General features: G+C 44.5%; 1 protein-coding gene across 3 annotated transcripts in view; it reads left to right on the top strand.

Annotated features, from left to right (window-relative positions):
- The window catches only part of TMTC2 (transmembrane O-mannosyltransferase targeting cadherins 2), a 447032-nt gene that overhangs the window by 318797 nt on the left and 104828 nt on the right, over positions 1–23407 (top strand). For all 3 annotated transcript variants that reach the window (XM_063927679.1, XM_063927680.1, XM_063927681.1), the window contains one exon: positions 19630–19751. In XM_063927679.1, the coding sequence (XP_063783749.1) occupies positions 19630–19751 (122 nt within the window). The remainder of the gene's footprint in view (positions 1–19629; positions 19752–23407) is intronic.

Raw genomic sequence — 23407 nt, 5'->3', positions numbered from 1 at the left:
ATTGCTTAAGGATCAGGTTCAGGATTTGATGTCTTTTCCTTTCCTGGAAATGTGATATTGTACAGTTTATTGTATTACATTGCATTTAAAACCACATGCGTCCACCTGTTACAGTAATTTGTGCTTCTATGAGTTTAGTGGTGCGAAAATGTAAGCCTTCCATTGTAATGGTGTTATTTTACAGCTGGAATGTGGGGCACAACTCAATCAGATTTTTTCTGGGGTCAGTAATCCCGTTAAAAATCATAACATTTTAATTGTGTGTATTTTTTTTGTTCAGTTTCCAGATATTATTTTCTGTGGATTTTTTTTATGCTTAGTAGAAACATTCATTTATTCAGTTAACTTGATTTGATTCTGCAATATTTTTTTTTTTTTTATATCATCTTATTTTATGATACAGCCAAAGAGTCTATGGGGTATATGCAATCTTGGGCGAATTGCGGCTTTTTTTCGCCCGTTTTTAAATTCGACACAATTCGACCGTCGAATTCCAGCCGGCGGGTGCCGGAATTCGACATATCCAATAAAAAACGGATTCGACAGTCCCGCTGTCGAAAAACGGACCAATTGACGGATAAGTGCTTCCTGGATTCGACTTTTCCGACGGCGCAAAAATGGTTAAAAAACACAGAAAAAAATTGCGTGGGGTCCCCCCTCCTAAGTATAACCAGCCTCTGGCTCTTTGAGCCGGTCCTGGTTGTAAAAATACGGGGTAAAAATGGACAGGGGATCCCCCGTATTTTTAGAACCAGCACCAGGCTCTGCGTCCGGTCCTGGTGCAAAAAATACGGGGGACAAAAAGCGTAGGGGTCCCCCGTATTTTTTGAACCAGCACCGGGCTCCACTAGCTGGAGAGATAATGCCACAGCCGGGGGACACTTTTATACCGGTCCCTGCGTCCGTGGCATTAAATCCCCAACTAGTCACCCCTGGCCGGGGTACCCTGGAGGAGTGGGGACCCCTTAAATCAAGGGGTCCCCCCCTCCAGCCACCCAAGGGCCAGGGGTGAAGCCCGAGGCTGTCCCCCCCCAGCCATGGGCTGCGGATGGGGGGCTGATAGCCTTGTGTAAAATCAAAGAATATTGCTTTTTGCAGAAGAACTACAAGTCCCAGCAAGCCTCCCCCGCAAGCTGGTACTTGGAGAACCACAAGTACCAGCATGCGGGGGTAAAACGGGCCCGCTGGTACCTGTAGTTCTTCTGCAAAAAAAAAACAAATAAAAACAGGACACGCACACCTTGAAAGTAAAACTTTAATACATACATGCTGACACACACATACTTACCTATGTTCACACGCCGACTGTGTCCACATCTCCAAGTCTGTCGACGTCTCCAAGAATCCGGGGTACCTGAAAATAAAATTATACTCACCTAAATCCAGTGTGTCCTGTTCTTTTTTTTGTAATTCACGTACTTGGCAAAAAAACAAACCGCATATACCCGGACCACGCACTGAAAGGGGTCCCATGTTTACACATGGGACCCCTTTCCCCGAATGCTGAGACCTCCCGTGACTTCTGTCACAGAGGGTCCCTTCAGCCAATCAGCGGCTGACCGCGAGTAACCTCACCGCTGACCACAAAGTTCCCACCATTGAAGATAATGGAGAGGCTGTGCGATGCGCTGTCTGACAGCTCAGACGCGCATAGCCAATCAGGAGAGTGCCACGACGTGGCGCTCCCTGATTGGCTGAAGGGACCCTCTGTGACAGGAGTCACGGGGGGTCTCAGCATTCGGGGGAAAGGGGTCCCATGTGTAAACATGGGACCCCTTTCAGTTCGTGGATCGGGTATGCGGTTTGTTTTTTTGCCAAGTACGTGGATTACAAAAAAAGAACAGGACACACTGGATTTAGGCGAGTATAATTTTATTTTCAGGTACCCCGGATTCTACGTGGAGACGTGGCCAGAGTCGGCGTGTCAACATAGGTAAGTATGTGTGTCGGCATGTATGTAATAAAGTTGTACTTTCACGGTGTGCGTGTCCCATTTTTATTTGGGTATTTTTTTGCAGAAGAATTACAGGTACCAGCGGGCCCATTTTACCCCTGCATGCTGGTGCTTGTGGTTCTCCAAGTACCAGCTTGCGGGGGAGGCTTGCTGGGACTTGTAGTTCTTCTGCAAAAAAAAACAATATTCTTTGATTTTGCACAAGGCTATCAGCCCCCCCATCCGCAGCCCATGTATGGGGGGGACAGCCTCGGGCCTCACCCCTGACCCTTGGGTGGCTGGAGGGGGGGACCCCTTGATTTAAGGGGTCCCCACTCCTCCAGGGTACCCCGGCCAGGGGTGACTAGTTGGTGATTCAATGCCACGGCCGCAGGGACCGGTATAAAAGTGTCCCCCGGCTGTGGCATTTTCTCTCCAGCTAGTGGAGCCCGGTGCTGGTTCAAAAAATACGGGGGACCCCTACGCTTTTTGTCCCCCGTATTTTTTGCACCAGGACCGGACGCAGAGCCTGGTGCTGGTTCTAAAAATACGGGGGATCCCCTGTCCATTTTCCCCCCGTATTTTTACAACCAGGACCGGCTCAAAGAGCCAGAGGCTGGTTATGCTTAGGAGGGGGGACAACGCATTTTTCCCCCCAAATTTTTAACCCATTCCCACCCCTTCCCACTGAAAACCATGCTCTCTCAACTTTAGTCCGTTAAAAAAATATATATTATTTTAAAAAATATATAAATAATAGTTGTAAATCCAATAGACAAACCAAGTACCTAATCCCTTCTAATATAAATAGATATGCTGTTAGCAATAAAAAAAAACACTAAAAAAAAACATGTTTTACATTTTTTTTATTAGATTCCGCCAGCAAAGTGAGGCGGAATTAAATTTACGAAATTACTGTCGAAAAGCACGGTTGTCGAATCGACATTCTTCAATTGAATATACTTTTGTCTAAAAGCCGCATTTTTACCATTGCAGACATGTCGAATTTGACAACTGTCGAATTTGAAAAAATCGAATTTGAAAAGTCCGTTTTTTTGTCAAAAAGTACTGTATTGCATTGTCGAATATTTTTTTTGTGTCGAAAATGCCCCGTTTTTCGACATTTGCGGCAATTCGACCGCAGTTGCATATACCCCTATGGATTTGTGAGTTTTATTGCCTTTCATTAAACACAAAAACTGCCATTAAATTTCTGCACTTGCAAAAGATCTAATGATGTGCGCCTCTAATTATGAATTCTATAATGATAGTTCTGTCCATGAGATGTATAGTCTGTATTATAAATTCTATAACATAGTGACATGGTTTTTAGTTGTGACATATCTCCTATAATATTAATGTCTTTAGCAGTCATTGGTAAGGAATTTCCTTCTCTATCCTTTTCTGCAGCATTTATCTGACAGAGCACATATCCTTAAAAGCCTGTTAGGCATTTGAGCTGAGACAGTATATACAGTACCTGCAGATGGCAATTTGCGAGGGGGTATGTTGGATAGAAAATCCAGCATCTTTGTGTTTACTTTTTCAATAAACCCTCATCATCCACAGTTGGGCTTATCCTTTAAGTCAGGGGTGGCCAGACTTTTGGAGTCGGCGATCTACTTTGAAAGCTGAAAAGCTTTTGTGATCTACCTAGGTGGGATAATAACGCGCTCCGCAGGGGCGCGCCCCCAAAAGGGTGTGGCATAACAAAGTGGGCGTGGTGTAACAAAAATGGGCGTGGTATAACAAATAAAGGGACGTAGCCTTGCTGCACAGAGTGTAATGACTGTCTCGCACAAAATAACACATTGGCCCCTACAGGTAAAAACCTCAAACACATATGCCCCCACAGTGCCAGATACAGATATGCCCCCACAGTGCCAGATATGCCCCCACAGTGCCAGATATGACCCCACAGTGCTAGATTTGACCCCACAGTGCCAGATACAGATATGCCCCCACAGTGCCAGATATGCCCCCACAGTGCCAGATATGCCCCCACAGTGCCAGATATGCCCCCACAGTGCCAGATATGACCCCACAGTGCCAGATATGACCCCACAGTGCCAGATTTGACCCCACAATGCCAGATATAGATATGACCCCACAGTGCCAGATACAGATATGACCCCACAGTGCCAGATACAGATATGCTCCCACAGTGCCAGATGTGCCCCCACAGTGCCAGATATGCCCCCACAGTGCCAGATACAGATATACCCCCACAGTGCCAGATATTCCCCCACAGTGCCACATATGACCGCACAGTGCCACATATGACCGCACAGTGCCACATATGACCGCACAGTGCCACATATGACCCCACAGTGCCACATATGACCCCACAGTGCCAGATATGCCCCCACAGTTCCAGATATGCCCCACAGTGCCAGATACAGATATGTCCCCACAGTGCCATGTGCCCACAGTGCCAGATACAGATATGCCACCAGTGCCATGTGCCCACAGTGCTAGATTTGCCCCCACAGTGCCAGATATGCCCCCACAGTGCCACATATGACCCCACAGTGCCACATATGCCCCCACAGTGCCAGATATGCCCCCACAGTCCAGATACAGATATGACCTCACAGTGCCATGTGCCCACAGTGCTAGATTTGCCCCCACAGTGCCAGATACAGATATGCCCCCACAGTGCCACATATGCCCCGACAGTGCTGCTCACCGCTGTGTAGAGAGCGCAGCGCGCGCTTCTCCTGCCTGCCGCCCTGCCTCTCAGTCTGGTCTCCGACGGTGACGGCAGCGTGTATATATCAAATCAGGCGCCGGTCCGCGAGCTCTCATTGGCTAACGAACCGGCACCTGATTTGAGCTATACACTCCGCCGTCACTGCCGGAGATCAGACTGAGGGGCAAGGCGGCAGGCAGGGGAAGTGCGCGCTGCGCTCGCCTCGGGTGGATTGGTGGCGGATCGCAATCGACTGGTCGCATGTCCGCGTTTGACCAGTCGATCACGATCGACTGTTTGGCCACCCCTGCTTTAAGTAGTTTTGATCTGGTGCTCACATATGCATTCTATAAACCACAGATAGATTGAGAGTAATTGGAGTGGATCGCTCATCATAAGTTAATAATTTCTAATTTAAGCCTAGTATTTCAGAGAAAAACTTTTTTTTAGCACATAGCAAGACACAGACATGAAGGCATTGGGCTAGAGAGTTTAAGACCAATTTCCAATAGGAGGTGGTAACATGAAATGGTCTTTAGTGAACCAGTGAGCCGAATATAATTGTACATAATCAGCAAGTTGATCTATAGGTACTGTATGTAGAATCTCAAAATAGAGCTTCAGATGTGGCCTCATACATCATTGCTGCAGCTGTGCCAAACAGCCCCTATTAGCGCTCCAGCTCCCATGAGACTCTGCTAGTGTTGGGCATATTTTTTGCTAAAGATGTGTCTTAGACGCAACATCATGTGACTAGGCTGTACCAGTAGACTGTGCTGATTGTGTGACACTTGTATATCTGTGTGCGACTGAGTCTCTGAATCAGTATATGAAGTGCTATGATGCAGGCGCTGCGGCTCTTTACTATGTGAAGTTCTTTTGTGCGTCATATACAGACTCCGTTGCACACAGATATAAAGTGTTGCATATAAAATTAATCCGCACAGTCATCAAGTTGAGACTAAGACGTATTTCTCTCTCTCCAAAAAACAGGCGCATAACACTAGCGGGGTTGCACAGAATCTGTCATCTGTATTATACATAAAAAATAAACAGTTATGTATAGTGGAATCAATCTTTTAAATTAAAAAATAAATATTAAATAAAATGGAGGGAAAGAATGGAGAGCTATTGCATCAAATGCTGAGGGAGTGAAACTGCTGAGGGAGTGAAATACAATAATGCTTCTAGCACAGTAGAGGTTGAAAATAAGTTGCCTTGTTTATGTGGCATTTTACTGAATACAGTACATAGTGATGAGCAGGGTCGGCAACAGAGATTTTGGGGCCTGGTACACGCATTTCTCTGCTTTTACTTAGTTGGCTAGTGGGCGGAGCGGACACAGTCACCCATCTTTTATGTCCCTCTGCCTTGGGGCCCCTCTAAACTTCAGGGCTCAATATAGCTTTTGACACCCCCCCCCCCCCCCCCCCCCTGTTGCTGGGCCTGGTGATGAGTCTGTAGGTTACATGTAAAATTGGGGGTTAGGTATTCTGTACTTCTCTGTTAATTGCTGAAATTTCAGCGAGTCCAAATATATATACAGTACTTTATTGCTGAGTTACCTTTGTTTTTCCAAAGTTTGAAAGTAATATACGTTAGCACTGGGGAAATCTTTGGATTTCCCTATGTTGACAAGTGTTTGGTATACAGGGTGTGAAGAAAAACCAGGAGGAGTGGCTAAATCTAGGTGTGAAGAGATTAGGAGGAGGGGCTGAATCTAACAGCTGCCTGAGATACTATTTACACAGTGACTAGACTCATTTGAGCTTGCTCATTGTCGGAGCTTGCATTCTAAAGTGATAGCTTTGCTTTTTAAGTGAATTGTGAGTTTGAAACAGCAGCAGGGGAATTAGAATACAGAAAAAAGTGAGTTTTATATTACGAAAAAGGGACACAAATATTTGCAATACCATTAACATCTGATACAATGTTTGGGCTATGAATGTAATGCATTTGTTTTGAAAGAGGCATTGTGGAGACTCAGCTGCTGTCCAATCTGTGAGCAATTTTCTCTGCTGAAGGAGGAGATATCTAAACTGCGTACTGAGATTTGTAGGATGTCCATGTCTTTGAGGCCTCCACTGCCTCAGAGAGCCACCAGAAGACATTCTGCCTGGACTACTGTGGGCTCTCAAGGGCAGAGATTTCCAGAGGAACACAGACACCTCCCGCAAGCTGTGACACTGCAAAACTCATATGCTACTCTTGCAGGGCTGGAAGATACAACAAATAGAGGCAAAACAGAACAGGAGAATATGGAGACATCTACTAACTATAGGAACAGGAAAAGGAACAAGAAAATTGCATCTCCAAAAAGGACTGCACTTCTCTTGGGGGATTCCATTATTAGAGGAATATCTCTGGGAAATGCAAATGAAGTAGAGAAACAAGTAAGGTGCTTACCTGGAGCCACAGCTCTAAGGGATAAAGAGCGCATGCTAAGAATTGTGAAGGCAGCAAGAAAAGATTGGTAGGTGGATGTCATTGTCCACCTAGGGACAAATGACCTGGCTGATGCTGAACTCATGCCCATAGAAGATGAATTTAGGAAGTTAGGGACTGCTCTGAAGCAGGTGGCAAACACTGTAACTTTTTCAGAAATATTGCCAGTACACAGAGGGGAAGACAGAACTCATTGCATCAGAAACTTCAATGTTTGGCTAAGGACATGGCGCAATGAGGAGAGATTTATATTTATAGACCATAGTCACACCATCGGGCAAGCTATTAGCTTATACAAAAGTGACGTTTTGCACCCATCTTCAAGGGGAACGAGAATACTAACTGAACAGTTTGGATACTTCATCAAGAGCTATTTAAACTAAGAGGGGGGCAGTGAACCAAATAGGAATAAAGCAATCTGCTCCCCCAACACAGAGGTATTGTTTCTGCAGGCAAAGGGAATAGGAAGCATATCCGCAGCAACAGAAGACAATTCAGATCAAAACCAAATAAACATAGGCAGAGAGAGAACATAGCTAGGAACAGGAAAAGCACAAACAAAACTCTAAAAGCTACAGTATGTGTTCAAATGCTAGAAACTTAGGAAATAAAATCCCATAACTAACTGCAATAATGGCAAGGGATGATTTAGATATTGTGGCAATTAGAGTCATGGTGCAATGAAAATCATGACTGAGACATAGCTATACCGGGATATACTTTATTTAGGAAGGACAGAATGGGAAAAATCGGAGGAGGGTTATCAATGTACTGTATGTAAAAAAAAAAAAAAAAAAACATAAATACTGTACTACCTTAATACAAGGTATTGAAGAAAAAACTGATGCCCTTTGGGTGACCATAGAAATAGAGAAGAAGTAAATTATTAGTATTGGCGTGATACACAGGCCACCAGGTTAGGAAGAGGAACTGGATAAGAACCTATTGCAGGACATAACTACTCGGAAAGACACAATATTAGACTTAATACTTACAAATTGTGACAGAATATTGGACGTAAAATTGGGTGAAAACCTGGAATCCAGTGATCATCGAGCAGTATGGTTTAGCACAGTGGTTCTCAAACTCGGTCCTCAGGACCCCACACAGTGCATGTTTTGCAGGTAACCCAGTAAGTGCACAGGTGTATTAATTACTCACTGACACGTTTTAAAAGGTCCGCAGGTGGAGCTAATTATGTTACTTGTGATTCTGTGAGGAGACCTGCAAAACATGCACTGTGTGGGGTCCTGAGGACCGAGTTTGAGAACCTGTGGTTTAGCATAAAGACAGAGACTGTCTCATCCCATACAAAAACAAATGTGTTGGATTTTAGGAAGGCTGATTTTGTAGGGAAGGGAAAATGTGTAAGCAATTCTTTGGCATAATGGAGGAACTTAGAAGCAGTGTAGTAGAGGTGAGAAACATTAAACAGTGCAATATTAAAGGCAACAGACCTTTGTATCAAAAGTGTTAGGAAAAACACAAGAAAATGGAAGCCAGTGTGGGTTGCGATAGAACTAGCAAATATTGTGAAAGCAAAAAAGAGACACAAAATAATGAAGACAAAGAGATATATTTTGTCAGACAGAAGGAGACTAAGAAGTTAATCAGATGTGCAAAGGTACAAGCTGAGGAGAAAATGGCCCAGTCAGTGGGTAAAAGAGGCAAAACTTTTTTTTAGGTATATAAGTGAAAGGAGAAAAACAAAAGGCAGAATAATAAATCTAAAGACAGAGACTGGGAGGGAGACAATGTAATAGCAGATAATAATTATTTTTGCTCAGTATTCACTACTGAAAGAGAGGGGAAGGGGCCACAGTTAAGTTGCAGGGTTATTTAGGAAAGTGGAACAAGTACATTTACAGAGGAGACGGGTCTAACAGAACTCTCAAAGCTGAAAGTGGACAAATCTATTGGGCCAGATGGGATTCATCCAAGGATAATACAATAACTTTTTGAGGTGCTAGTGGCACCATTGACATAATTATTTAACCAATCATTAGCTACAGGAGTAATTCCACAGAGGACTGGAAAAGAGCGAACGTAGTCCCACTGCACAAAATTGGAAGCAAGGAAGAGGCAAACAACTACAGACCAATGAGTCTTACATCAATAGTAGGGAAATTGATGGAAACACTCTTAAAAGAAAGAGTTGTAGATTATCTCAAATCCAGCAATTTACAGGATCCCAAACAGCATGGATTCACTAGGCGGAGATCATGTCAAACAAATTTTACTTACTTTTTTGACTATGTGACTAAAGTGATGGATAAAGGTGGAGCCATGGATATAGCTTATCTAGACTTCAGTAAGGCTTTTGACACTGTTCCACATTGCAGACTGCTAAATAAACTTGAAAGTTTAAGATTGGATACTAGGATTATTGAATGGATAAGATCTTGGTTGCATGATAGAAAACAGAGTTTTGGTTAATGGAGTGCATTCACGGGAGGGAAATGTTAAAAGTGAATTACCTTAGGGATCTGTACTTGGACCAGTGCTCTTTAGTGTCTTTATTGGTGACATTGCAAATGGCATTAAAGGGAAAGCATTCCTTTTTTTTGCAGATGACACAAAGCTATGCAACAGGGTAGACACACAGGGCCATCTTAACAGCAGTGTAGGCCCCTGGGCACAGCAATGCACTGGGGCCCCTACCCATGCTCCAGCGGTAGGGGTGGGGGGAGTTATCAGGGGGTGTTCTATCTTCTGCTCAGCATGTAGGACCTGGAGCAGTGATTCCTGCTAATTACTCCTATACTGCACAGATGGTGGGAGATGGGGCGGGAGGGAGAACACTATCTGTAGAAGGGGGCATTGGGCTGAATGAAGGGGCCCCAGTACATGACTTCCAGGGTGGCAGGGGGTGTTTAATTAATATGTAGGGGAGGGGTGGATAGTGGAGTGGGCTTAATATTCATCATTTTCTGGTGGGAGGGCAGCTTGCTTGACCTTAGATATCTCAAGTTCCTGGAATTGATTTCTTAGCTTTGAATGGGATAACAAACTAGAGAGTCCCACCTTTCAGACGGCCCTGGGGACTTGGGGATCAGAGTTCAGGAGCCAAAGCAATCCACCAACGAATATATAAAACTGCATATTAGGCAAGTGGAGCTGGTGCAAGGACCAGCTGCTTGAAGGCTGATATCTCTGGATCTGGCAATAGTAGAGACAAGCTACCAGTGTCCACCAAAAGGAGAGACTCACAGCTTTTGGAGTATACCCTCATAGAAACTCTAAGTCAGACAAAACCCGAGATATCTGGCTGGGAAGAGCAATTCACAGGCTTGGATGGGGACCACTGCTTTGAAGTCCGATATCTCTGGTTCCCCAGGGCCGATTTTCAAAAATCTGGTACCCCTGGAAAGAGGGGACCCGCAGCTATCAGCCTATGGCCCTTATACTCCTGGGGCCCTTGGGCAAGTGCCCATTGAGCCCATATGAAAAGACGGCCCTGTAGACACACCAGGTGGGGTAAAACAAATGATTGAGGATCTAGGTAGACTAGACAAATGGTCAAGAGTGTGGCAATTACAGTTTAATGCCAAAAAATGCAAAATCACGCACATGGGTCTTGAAAATCCAAAGGCTAAATATAGTATTAATGGCACTATACTGGAAACTACTGAGGAGGAAAGGGATCTAGGAGTCACTATTTCAGGTGACTTAAAGACAGGTAAGCAATGTAACAAAGCAATGAGGAAGGCTAGTCAGATGCGTGGCTGCATTGGGAGAGGAATCAGCAGCAGAAAGACGTAATAATGCCAATGTATAGGTCATTAGTACGGCCTCATCTAGAATACTGTGTTCAATTCTGGAGGCAATATCTTCAAAAGGATATTAATACATTGGAGACTGAACAAAGAAGGGCATCTAAAATGGTGCATGGCAGAGAAGGGAAAGGGGAGACACGATCGAAACTTTCAAATATATCAAGGGTTTTAACAGCATCCAGGAAGGAAACCTTTTCCAAATGAAAAGAAGCAATAGGACACGAGGACATGCACTGAGACTGGAGGGGGGGGGGGGGGGGGGAGGTTAAGGGGAAATTTGAGGAAAAATTTAATTAATGATTAGTTGCTACTACACATTGCAAGTGTCTTGAATAATATACTTTGTGTTTTTGGCAGGTGCAAAAGTGTGGCTATTGCATCCTCCCTCCAATCTCTTGCTGGTGAAAGGCTCTGTAGGAGCCCGTCTAAGAAACACCGGGACAAAGCTGCTTGTGCAAATGCTAATATGTCTGTGAAGCCAAGCCTGCTTCTTTTTCTGGCAGTTGTTGTTTTTTTTTTTTTTTTTTTTTAAATATAACTTCCATTTTCTTCACTGACTAGTTTAAGATTGCCCAAAGCATTATAGGTACAGAATGTATCTTATCCAGCTCTCCTGCAATTTATATCAAATGCATTGCTGTAACTCTCTGGCTTCATTATGTGTTTCCCAAGCAGGCAGGCATATATCCCAACTTTCTCACTAGGGTACCCTTAGGCAGGTACACCAGCAGCTATGCCGAGCCTGGGTACAGGGGCGGGGGCATGGCCAATGCAGTTAGGTGTAGCAGCCCCTCTCACTAGAAATTATTTAGCGGTAATATGTTGAGCCTGGTGAGTACTTATGGGCAGAGAGCGGGTGTGATCGCTCACTTAGGGAGTGCCGTGTGCTATGCTGGGGAAAGAGGCTGTGGCAACAGCTGTCAGTCCTCTTTCTCCTCGTACCCAAGTGGCTACTATCTACAACGGGATAGGGAGGGGGAAGCGGGATCCAGGGCCCTCCAACAGTCTCGGGCCCAGGTAGAGTACCCTCTAAAATCCCCCCCTTGGCTTACAACCCAAACATTTGAGAGGCACCAGTAAAGGTACTGAGTCGCAGGGCGCAGTACAGCCACCATCTAGGGTTACCATGGGCAGTGTCACCCACATTTTGCAGTTAAGTTTTAAGGACATTTCTTATACATATTTTGTCAGAAATACACCCAAAAAACTTAATTTTCGTGTGGTATACCCTTCAAATGTAAGAATCAGTACAGGGGCTAAGTAGTAGATACAGGGGTTACAGGGGTTAAGTAGCAGATAACAAAAATATCTGTTGTTCTTTCCTTGTTTCCGATCACAATAGTGGTGGCGTTAGCCATTGTAGCCTTTAGGCTTTATACTGCATAACCAAATTCTATTTTGAGTTTGTAAAACTCAATGAATAATAAATGGCCACATACGGTTGTATTTTTATTCTAATACACTATTATCTGCATTTCCCATAGTGTCCTCTGTGCTGTTTTTAACATAAATGTGTGCGTGTGTGTAGATAGATCATTAGCGATATCTATGTAAATAATAGATAGCTATAGATAGGGAATGCAGTTAAAATACCGGCTGTCGGGATCCCAATGATCAGGATACCGACGCCGGAATCCCGACAGCCGGTGAAATACCACAGGTCAGAATCCTGGACACCGCAGGTTATTCCCACTAAGTTAGTGGGTCCAAAGTGTGGCGAGCGCAGCAAGCCCACGATGGGACTCGCTGCCGGGATTCAGACAGATGGGATGTCGCTGCTGGTATACTGACAGTCGACATCCCGTCTGCCGGTAAAACATATGTATTCCATAGATAGCTATCTCGTCATCAGGTAGGTGGTGTAGCAGGTAAGTCCATCTGCCAATGAGGTGGTGACATTCAGCGATTTAGGGGTGCCAAAATGAAATTAGATCTCTTCCCCCCAACCTAATAACATTCTGGCACCCAGGGTGGAACAGACATGTCCGTATTGATGCCATTTTGTCTGGCGAACAGCTGTCGGTCTTATCCATGGGATTGCAAATAAGCAGCTCTCCTCTGTGTTAAAAAAGACATTGTATACAGAATGAAGACAGAAAGCTAAAGAAGTGTTTTAGTAAAAGTTGCACGCACATACAAGCAGTAAGCGCTACCCATGTAGTGTTTCCCATATTCCTTACGTGGACATCCTTCTCATTGTTAGGTAAATGATGATGCTGAGGAACAGGGGAAAGAAATACATGAACTTTAACTACAATGCTCATCATTATTTCATGGTTTTATTGACTAAACATTTACATACCTAATGAGCAGATGTATAAAAAGACAATGAGAAAAGTCCCATTATGCCATAACAGCCAGTAAAATAGCTAAATAATATATATTTGATGTTACATAAAGTAAAGTGCTCACTGATTTGATTGAGTAATGACAGGTCACCATTAACTGGTTGGAAACAGAAAAAAGGAAACACCTGAGTATGGAGGAATGCTGGAAAACTTAGTGTAGTGTATAAATACGAGTATTTAGCTGTTGGTACATAAATGTGTGGTGTGTGGATTTATGTCAGTGGATTAAATAGTAGCTTTTCATGGCTTGAGGTACAGCAATTAATTACTGATGCTTGAAAATCACTAGTCTGATAGGTGTTTTGTGCCTCTATTCAATAGCCTCTACCGTAAAATAAACAGCTCCCTGTCAATCCTTAATGAACTTGTATAGAAGTGAATGGTCACATGTAGCACCACTCCAAGCTGGTGCCCTGTAGGCACATTACGTTTTAAATGAAAACCAATTAGACTGAGTCTGATTTGCCTGTACGTCAAAGGTTAAACTGCTTTCCATATATTTAATGTTCTTGTCTGGTGTAGAGCGGAGCTTGGAGCTTTTTGGCTTCTTGTTGTTCCTAGTGGGAATACTGTTTTGGTGATCTAATTATTTTAGCTTAGAGAAATGCAATGAGCAGCCAAAGTAGATGTGGCTGCAAAACAATTGCAAGTTCCCTGGCTTTCCACCCATAGCTGTCCGCGTAGTATAACTTAATAGCAGCTAACTATAAATCAGCTTAGACCAGGCATTTAAAAGATTAAACAAACTCTGAAAAATAGCAGCAAATGTAATTCTCAGTTCATAGTGATACTGTTTGCAGCCTCACTAGAGCAAGAACAATGGAATCATAAATTCAGCCCTGGAAAGTAGAGTTGGCAAATTGCTCTAGCAGATAATATAGCTTCAGACGCTGGTGTCTTTCTTCACCTGGTTACAGTTGTTTATCTCAGCAGGAGCAGAAGCGCCTTAGCTGGAGAAAAGGGCAATTCACTATTTTGATGTTTTGTGTATTTGAATTTTCAAGTTGTCATTGTATCTATCAGAGGAAGTAAACAACACCAGAAACAAATATTTTCCGTTCCATGTCTGTGATAGAGGATGGTCAGGAAAAGGCCTGTCCTTAAAATGTATGGAAAGTTCCAACCTCTCTGTCTCCTGTGCAATGCTGATAACATGTAAATACTTTGCTGTCGGTGGTTACATATTTGTTTTTTTTTTATCTTTATGGAACTCTCATCTGTAACAGCAGCTGAATACGTTACAGTGTATTTATCTATGACATCTCTTTCCAATCTCTTTGTGATTTTGATTCATGGTGAAAACTACCAGGACACCAGTGCCTACAGAACTTGGCAGCTGAGGTGACCTCTTGTAACCTCTCACCTGCTAGACCATCTGTAGTTGCCACTTGAGTTGCTCTTGGCATTCCACCCTTAGCGTGTCCTCTGAGATTGGTGAAGGGACTACAGACAGACCATACACAGGAGTATGTGAGGGAGAGGACAAAAATAAGATAGTGTGAGGAGAGGATATACTCTGAAAGGATAGGGACAAAATATGGGAGGAGGCACCATAGACAAAAGTACAATGAATGGGGTGGATAAGCAACACATATGGGAGAGTGGCAATATAGACTAGTGTGCAGAAAGGTATATAGATGAGAATATGTGTGGATATGTATTTTTGTTGTTGAAAGAATAGGTTCTCTTCTTTGTATATTGCCTGAAAAGCCTTTTGGTCCCACGTACCTTATAATGTCCTTACTGTACTTTGCATCTAATGGTTAAAATATGTATGATATCAGGAAAGATGTAACTTGCTGGACACCTTATCGTAAAATGTAAGTATCTAATCTGCAAATCATGCTACAGCAAATCAGTGTGTAAAACCAAGTCGACGTCATCAGGAGGTTAATTTTTTGTGCAGACCAAATTCTGGAATGGGAAGAAATTTGATGTACAGTTAGTGATTGTGACCATGGAATGATTGTTGGTGCCAGATTGGGTAGTGTGAGTATCTCAGAAACGGCTGATCTCCAGGGATTGTCACACACAGCAGTCTATACACTTTACAGAGAATGGTACGTAAACAAAAACTAAACAAATCCAGTGAACTGCACTTCCATGGGTTAGAGAGCTTTGTTAATGAGTGAGATCAGAAGAGAATTACCAAACTGGTTCAGGCTGACAACAGTAATGCAAACAGCCATGTGTTACAACAGTGGCATGCAGAAGAGCATCTCTGAATGCCCGGCACATTGAACCTTGAAGTGGATGGGCTACAGCAGCAGAATGACCATACTGGGCATCACTCATGTCAGCTAAGAACAAGAAGCTGAGGCTAGAGTGGGCGCAGGCTCTACTACACTGGGTGGCTTTATCGTTAAAAAATTTCTCCTGGCCTAACAAATCCTGATTTCTGCTACAGTGCATGACATGGTCAGGACCTGCTGCAAAGAGCATGGATCCAGTCTGCCCTGTGTCACAGGTACAGGGTGTTGGTGGTAGCGTCATTGTGTGGGGCACATTAGGCCTCTTAATACCGGGTGGTATTCATGTGACCGGCGGTCAGCAGACCAACGGTCACATGACCTCCCCCAAAATCCCGCCCCCTCACTATCCCGACGGTCGGCATGCCGACCAACAGGGACTATTTCCACTCGTGGGTGTCCACGACACCCATAGAGTGGGAATAGAACCCATGGCGACCACAGGTCGCCACAGAGCCCGCAAGGGGCTTGCTGCACTCACCCCTCCCCACCGGCATCCCGGCGTCGCTATGCTGACCAGCGGTCAGCCATACCACACCCCTTAATACCATTTGAGCATTATTTAAATGTCACAGTCTTTTTTTTATTTTTTATGGACCCTCTCTATCCTTTAATCATGTGTCCAAAGCACAATCTTGATTTATTTTACCAGCAGTAATAAACTTGCAACCATGCAAGATAAGTCATTATATCATAAAGATCCACAATATCCTCTTCTGACAAACACTCCTTTCACACTATGTCCCAGGGCTTACCACCTGTATTCGAAACTAAAAGCAATAATAAAACATTTGCTGAACCAGTGTTTACATTGTGTGTATTAATTGCTAATTACAATAATAATATATATTAATATGGTTTATATGTATAACAGTAGAGGAACCGTGGAAATAAGTAGTATAAAACAAATTTAAATAGCAGTACATTTGTTTTGGTTGATTAATATTTTAGTTGAGCCCTCTTCCAGCAACATTACATATGATTTTATTGCAATGTAAATTTTGGGGAATTTTTATGTATGAGCCAAACTTCCCTTTAGTAAATCTAGCTTTAAATCTCCACTGCTTGTGCATATTTCTGGGGGAAATGATTCCTCTTCTCATCAATCATAGTAACAACAAAATATTTTTGCCAATACAAAATCCTCTGGAGAATGTGATTTGGAAGCACCATAAATAATTTCATGATATTTTTAAACATATTCTCTCTCAGGAAATGTAATAATTGACCATGAAGCTTGGGCTTTGTCATATAATCATTGTTACTTTAAAGCATGTTTAACCCTTTCCACATTTTCCATAACCACATACTGTAAATTCACAAACTGTTTTGTTGTTGATGTTTGTCCCTCTTGCTCATTACAGTAAATTCCATTTTATAGGCTTTGTGGTATATGTTGCAATATGGCCAGCGTATGTTGCAATATGAACAGACCTTTGTTCAGGAAACACAGAGCGGCTTATGTAGAGTTGAATGTTAATTGTGTTTTGCAAGTTTAGTTTTGTATCTGTAAAATGATTTTTTCGTACTGCCCATGCACATTATAAAGGAGTCTGTCCCTTCTGCACTTTTGTACATTTAGAGAGGTAGGACAAGGGAGTGATGGGGTAGTCTGACAGAGCATGAGTATAATAAGAATATGTTAACAGAACTTGTGAGCTATATAGACTTGATGCCTTAACAATTTTTTGCTTTTCCACCCCCCAGAACTGTGGGTGTTTGGTTAATGTGTGTAAAAAGTAGATAAATAAAAAAGCTACAGGCTCCAGCTGGCCCAGGACATCTTTAAATGGTTGGCCAGAGGTATAAGTTCATACCAGAGCCCCAGAGGTGAAATAACAATGGTAACACCCCCCCCCTTCCAGCCCCCCCCCCCCCCCCCCCCCCATCCGCCTCACACCTCCTACTTACTATCACCAACAACACCCCAGGTAGGGCCGAATTAAGGGTCTGGGGCTGAAAATGATTAAGGGCCTACTGTGAGTAGAGGAAGTGTGGCCAGTGCTGTGTGGGTGTGGTCAGTGCCATGTAAATGTGTACTAATTATTGAGGCATGACCTCCCCCCCCACTCCGCACGGCCATTTCATTAACACTGGTGAGAGCTTCTGCCAGCATGTGAGAGCTTTCAATCAAAACCTATGAATAACTACAAACTCTACATTGAAAAGAGTTCTGGCACTGAGTAAACACGGGTATAGAGATTTCTATCATCAACTGATGAGGGGCAAATTGTTCTATGTAATCACTGTCACACAAAATCTAAAAATTTTAAATCACATTAATTTTCTCCTATTCTGCATGAAAGTTATATGAATATACAGTATACACCAAACTCGAGAAGAAAAAAAACAGACAAAAATAAAATGGCACAATTCAAATGAATATAAAAATAATACTAATATAATAGGTATATGCCTATAAAACTTATATCTCCATATGTAGCATATGAAAATGTTTCTAGGTGACAATAACTATAACGCTGTGGGTCCAGGAGTAGATATACTGTATCATTCTCTTCCTTCATGGTTTGTATGCAGTAATTGGATAACAGGTGTATACAGTATATACATTAATAATTACTTGTCAAGAGTTAAAATGACAAATGTCAGATAGATAGTATTTGGGCATCTAGCAAGCATGTCCTGTGTAGGATCAATATTAAAGTCAGTAGAGTTTGGGGTATATATTTGTGTGTGACAGTAATTATATAGAACAATTTGCCCATCATCAGTATATGATGGAAACGTCTATACCTGTGTCTACTCAGCACCAGCACTTTTTTTCTGTAGTTTGGGGGGAAGTGGGGAACATCCTCAAATCAGTCTGAGCAGCAGAACACAAACATTGCCCCCCCACACACACACACACGCACGCACATTGCCACATATACATACACACACATTGCCCCCCCCACACACACACACACACACACACACACACACACATTGCCACATATACACACACACGCACCTGTGCCCCAAACACTAAGCTAGTGTGCCCTCCTGTATGCACTCTGTCACTGCCCTGGCAATCTCCTCCATCAGTCCCCTCTTTAGATAAACTTTTTTGGTGTCATTATGGGGTATTATGTGTAGAATTTTGAGGGAAAAAATGAATTTATTCCAGTTTGGAGTAAGGCTGTTGCATAACAAAATGTGGAAGAAGTGAAGCTCTGTGAATACTTTCCGGATGCACTGTACATTAGTCTTGGATGGTGGAGGATCATCTTCATTCCATATAGGCATCTGAGAATCTGGGCTTTGCAAAACAAAAACCCCACATAGAGCAACACTATTGCTCCTTATGGAGACCTCTATGTATACAGTGGGGTTTTCTTATAGTTTAATTCAAACCATGAGAAATCTCCACTTTAGTACACCACAGACAGCTATGCTGTAACTTACACTTTTAAGGTAGCTTAAGTATATTGTGGGGAAAAAAATCCAATTTGCATACTATGCGATGTCCCAGACATCTTAAAACTAGTTCTCCTCCGCACACTAAACACACTGCATTTTTAGAGAGAAAAGCAATTTACACCTACGTTTCTTGCATTGTGCATAAGCCCCACAATCTAGATGTTTTGACTTTGGGGAGTACATTCAAGGATGTTTACAAAACAAAGGCAAGGAAGAACCCAATCCACCTTATTGATAAATAAAAACAATGGGCCTGCAGTCACACACGCTGGCGACTTGCAAATTAGTATTATCTCTAATTAACTTGGCTCTAGAATTCTTTAATATTTCCCCCCTTAGTTTAAACTTGCATTTTTTAGTATATTTACAGAATGTTAATTTGTTTTAATCTTTCAGTTGTAAATTCCTCATATTATATTTTTGCTTTGTTTGTATCCCTTTGTGGATGTGAACTTCTAGAAAGAAACTGCTTTGCATAGTAAATCCGCCAAATGAGATTGGTTCAATTCAGAAAGTTCAGACAGTATGAAATGCAGTGTATCCACTTTCAGATTAACTGCAAAGAGAATGAATTTAAGAACTTCCCTTACATACTTCCCACCATAAGTCAATGCTTTTCCCCGCCATATCTCTGCTAACCAGACGGATAACCATTTGTCTCACCCTCCTACTGTGCTTTTGGTCATACAGTATGTGCAGTAATATCATTTATAACATAAAGAAATTGATCTGAGTAATTTTGAACCCTTATCTGATCTTTCTATAGGAGAAGCCTACATGAGGTTAAACAAAGTTTCTGAAGCTGAGAACTGGTACTTGGAGTCTCTGAGATCAAAGCCTGACCACATACCTGCGCATCTTACTTACGGCAAGCTGCTGACCCTGACAGTAAGAACTTTACCTACAGTTACTCTGGCTGCAAAAACCACCAGCTTTAAGAAATAGAAATGTTTTCAACTTATTTTTTCCATTGGGTAATATAAGTTGTTGGAAAACGGAGTGACCAGCACATTTACAGTAATTGAAAATGATGTGTATATATATATATATATATATATATATACAGGGCCGGCCCGAGCTTAATTTTTTTGGTAAGCGAATTTAGAATGTAGCGCCCCTTGATGGGATCAAATTTTAAAAGAGGTGTGGTCTCACGAAGAAGGGGCGTGGCCACACAATAGTACCCCCAGGGGTCCAGGGAGATTGTCAGTGACAGGGAGAAAGTGCGTGACTGGGTGGCAGAGGTGATGGAGATAGTGGGTGACTGAGGAGGCTGGGATCACAGGGAGATAGTGGGTGCCATGTGCCCACAGTGCTAGATATGCCCCCACAGTACCACATATGACCCCACAGTGCCAGATACTGATATGCCCCCACAGTGCCAGATATGCCCCCACAGTGCCATGTGCCCACATTGCCAAATATGCCCCCACAGTGCCAGATACAGATATGCCTCCAGAGTGCCATGTGCCGCATATGCCCCCACTGTGCCGCATATGCCCCCACTGTAACGCATATGCCCCCACTGTGCCACATATGCCCCCACAGTGCCACATATGCCCCCACAGTGCCATGTGCCCACAATGCCAGATATGCCCCCACAGTGCCACACATGACTCCACAGTGCCAGATATGTCCCCACAGTGCCATGTGCCAGATTAGCCCCCACAGTGTTAGATATGCCCCCACAGTGCCGCATATGACCCCACAGTGTCACATATGCCCCCACAGTGCCAGATACAGATATGCCCCCACAGTGCCATGTGCCCACAGTGCCAGATATGCCCCCACAGTGCCAGATATGCCCCCACAGTGCCACATATGACCCCACAGTGCCACATATGACCCCACAGTGCCACATATGACCCTTCTCCTGCCTGCCGCTCTGCCCCTCAGTCTGGTCTCCGGCGGTGATGGCAGCGTGTATATCTCAAATCAGCCGCCGGTCCGCAACCTCTGATTGGCTAACGAACCGGCACCTGATTTGAGCTATACACTCCGCCGTCACTGCCGGAGACCAGACCGAGGGTGCAGGGCGGCAGGCAGGAGAGGCGCGCGCTGCGCTTTCCTCGCCTGTTGTGCCGGTGCCTTCAACAGTGTGGCGCCTTACCCGTGCGCGTAACACGCATAACGGGCGGGCCGGCCCTGTATATATATACCCCACAGTGCCACATATGACCCCACAGTGCCACATATGACCCCACAGTGCTAGCTATGCCCCCACTGTGCCGTATATGACCCCACTGTGCCGTATATGACCCCACTGTGCCAGATATGCCCCCACAGTGCCACATATGCCCCCCAGTGCCACATATGACCCCACAGTGCTAGCTATGCCCCCACTGTGCCGTATATGACCCCACTGTGCCGTATATGACCCCACAATGCCAGATATGCCCCCACAGTGCCATGTGCCCACAGTGCTAGCTATGCCCCCACAGTGCCAGATATGCCCCCACAGTGCCAAATATGCCCCCATAGTGCCAGATACAGATATGCCCCCACAGTACCATGTGCCCACAATGCCAGATATGCCCCCACAGTGCTAGATATGCCCCCACAGTGCCAGATATGCCCCCACAGTGCCAGATATGCCCCCACAGTGCCAGCTATGTCCTCACAGTGCCAGATATGACCCCACAGTGCTAGCTATGCCCCCACAGTGCCACATATGCCCACAATGCCAGATATGCCCCCACAGTGCCACATATGCCCCCATAGTGCTGCTCACCGTTTTATGGATGTGTGCAGAGCGCAGCGCACGCTTCTCCTGCCTGCCGCTCTGCCCCTCAGTCTGGTCTCCGGCGCTGATGGCAACGTGTATATCTCAAATCAGGCGCCGGTCCGCAAGCTCTGATTGGCTAACGAACCGGCACCTGATTTGAGCTATACACTCCGCCGTCACTGCCGGAGACCAGACCAAGGGTGCAGGGCGGCAGGCAGGAGAGGCGCGCGCTGCGCTCTCCTCGCCTGTTGTGCTGGCGCCTTCAACAGTGTGGCACCTTACCCGTGTGCGTAACACGCGTAACGGCCGAGCCGGCCGTGTATATATATACAATAGTTTCAGAACTTTTGTGTTGCATATTAATGGTATTTTATTAGGTGATGCTCTCCACCTACTGTAGTTAGGGGTGTCGGGAATTATTTCCAAATGATAATTATTACAGCATGATATTATTATATAATAAAAAAAATATAAGAATTTCAAATTTTATTAGTATCTGAGGAAGTTAAAGTATCTGATAGCTGCCAGATAAGCGTGTTTAGATGCTGTGTATTTGGGTTCAGCATGAATAACCAGCGGCCGGGATGCTGGGCATCAATATACCGACAGCGGCATCCCGGCCATCAGTATGCCGGCAGCGGGGTGAGCGCCAGAAAGCCCCTTGTGGGCTAGCCACGCTGCGGGCACGATGGCTCGCTGCGCTTGCCACAGGTTATAGTCTCCCTCTATGGGTGTCGTGGACACCCACAGAGGGAGAATAGCATGTGTCACCGGTATTCCGGCAGCAGAATTTCACCACTAGTCAGGATTCCGGCGTCTGCATTGTGACCGCCGGGATCCCGATTAGCGTTGAGATCAAGCAATACTAAATGGTTTGACAGAACTCTGTGAACTCACATGGTTAATGAAATACAGTAACAGGAGGCTAGGTTAGGGAAGCCCGGCTAACTGATTTGTCTTGCTGCAGCAGTGCGAACATGCAGTGAACGCTCCTATACCACCGATGTCATTTATTTCCTTCTAAGAAGGAAAAAAGTTGCCGTTGTTTGAGAAGCGGAATAGAAAGCCTCTTTCTCTGACGTCCTAGTGGATGCTGGGAACTCCGAAAGGACCATGGGGAATAGCGGCTCCGCAGGAGACTGGGCACAAAAGTAAAAGCTTTAGGACTAGCTGGTGTGCACTGGCTCCTCCCCCTATGACCCTCCTCCAAGCCTCAGTTAGATTTTTGTGCCCGAACGAGAAGGGTGCAATCTAGGTGGCTCTCCTGAGCTGCTTAGAGTAAAAGTTTAAATTAGGTTTTTTATTTTCAGTGAGTCCTGCTGGCAACAGGCTCACTGCATCGAGGGACTGAGGGGAGAAGAAGCGAACTCACCTGCGTGCAGAGTGGATTGGGCTTCTTAGGCTACTGGACATTAGCTCCAGAGGGACGATCACAGGCCCAGCCATGGATGGGTCCCAGAGCCGCGCCGCCGTCCCCCTTACAGAGCCAGAAGAGCAGAAGAGGTCCGGAAAATCGGCGGCAGAAGACGTCCTGTCTTCAATAAGGTAGCGCACAGCACCGCAGCTGTGCGCCATTGCTCTCAGCACACTTCACACTCCGGTCACTGAGGCGCTGGGGGGGGGCGCCCTGAGACGCAATAAAAATACCTTAGATGGCAAAAAAATACATCACATATAGCTCCTGGGCTATATGGATGCATTTAACCCCTGCCAGAATACATAGAAAAACGGGAGATAAGGCCGCCGATAAGGGGGCCGAGCCTATCTCCTCAGCACACTGGCGCCATTTTCCCTCACAGCTCCGTTGGAGGGAAGCTCC

Source organism: Pseudophryne corroboree, chromosome 6 (assembly GCF_028390025.1).
Source record: "Pseudophryne corroboree isolate aPseCor3 chromosome 6, aPseCor3.hap2, whole genome shotgun sequence".
NCBI classification, from domain to species: domain Eukaryota; kingdom Metazoa; phylum Chordata; class Amphibia; order Anura; family Myobatrachidae; genus Pseudophryne; species Pseudophryne corroboree.
The sequence above is the reverse complement of the archived record's forward strand: the minus strand, read 5'-3'. Positions and strand labels throughout refer to the sequence as shown.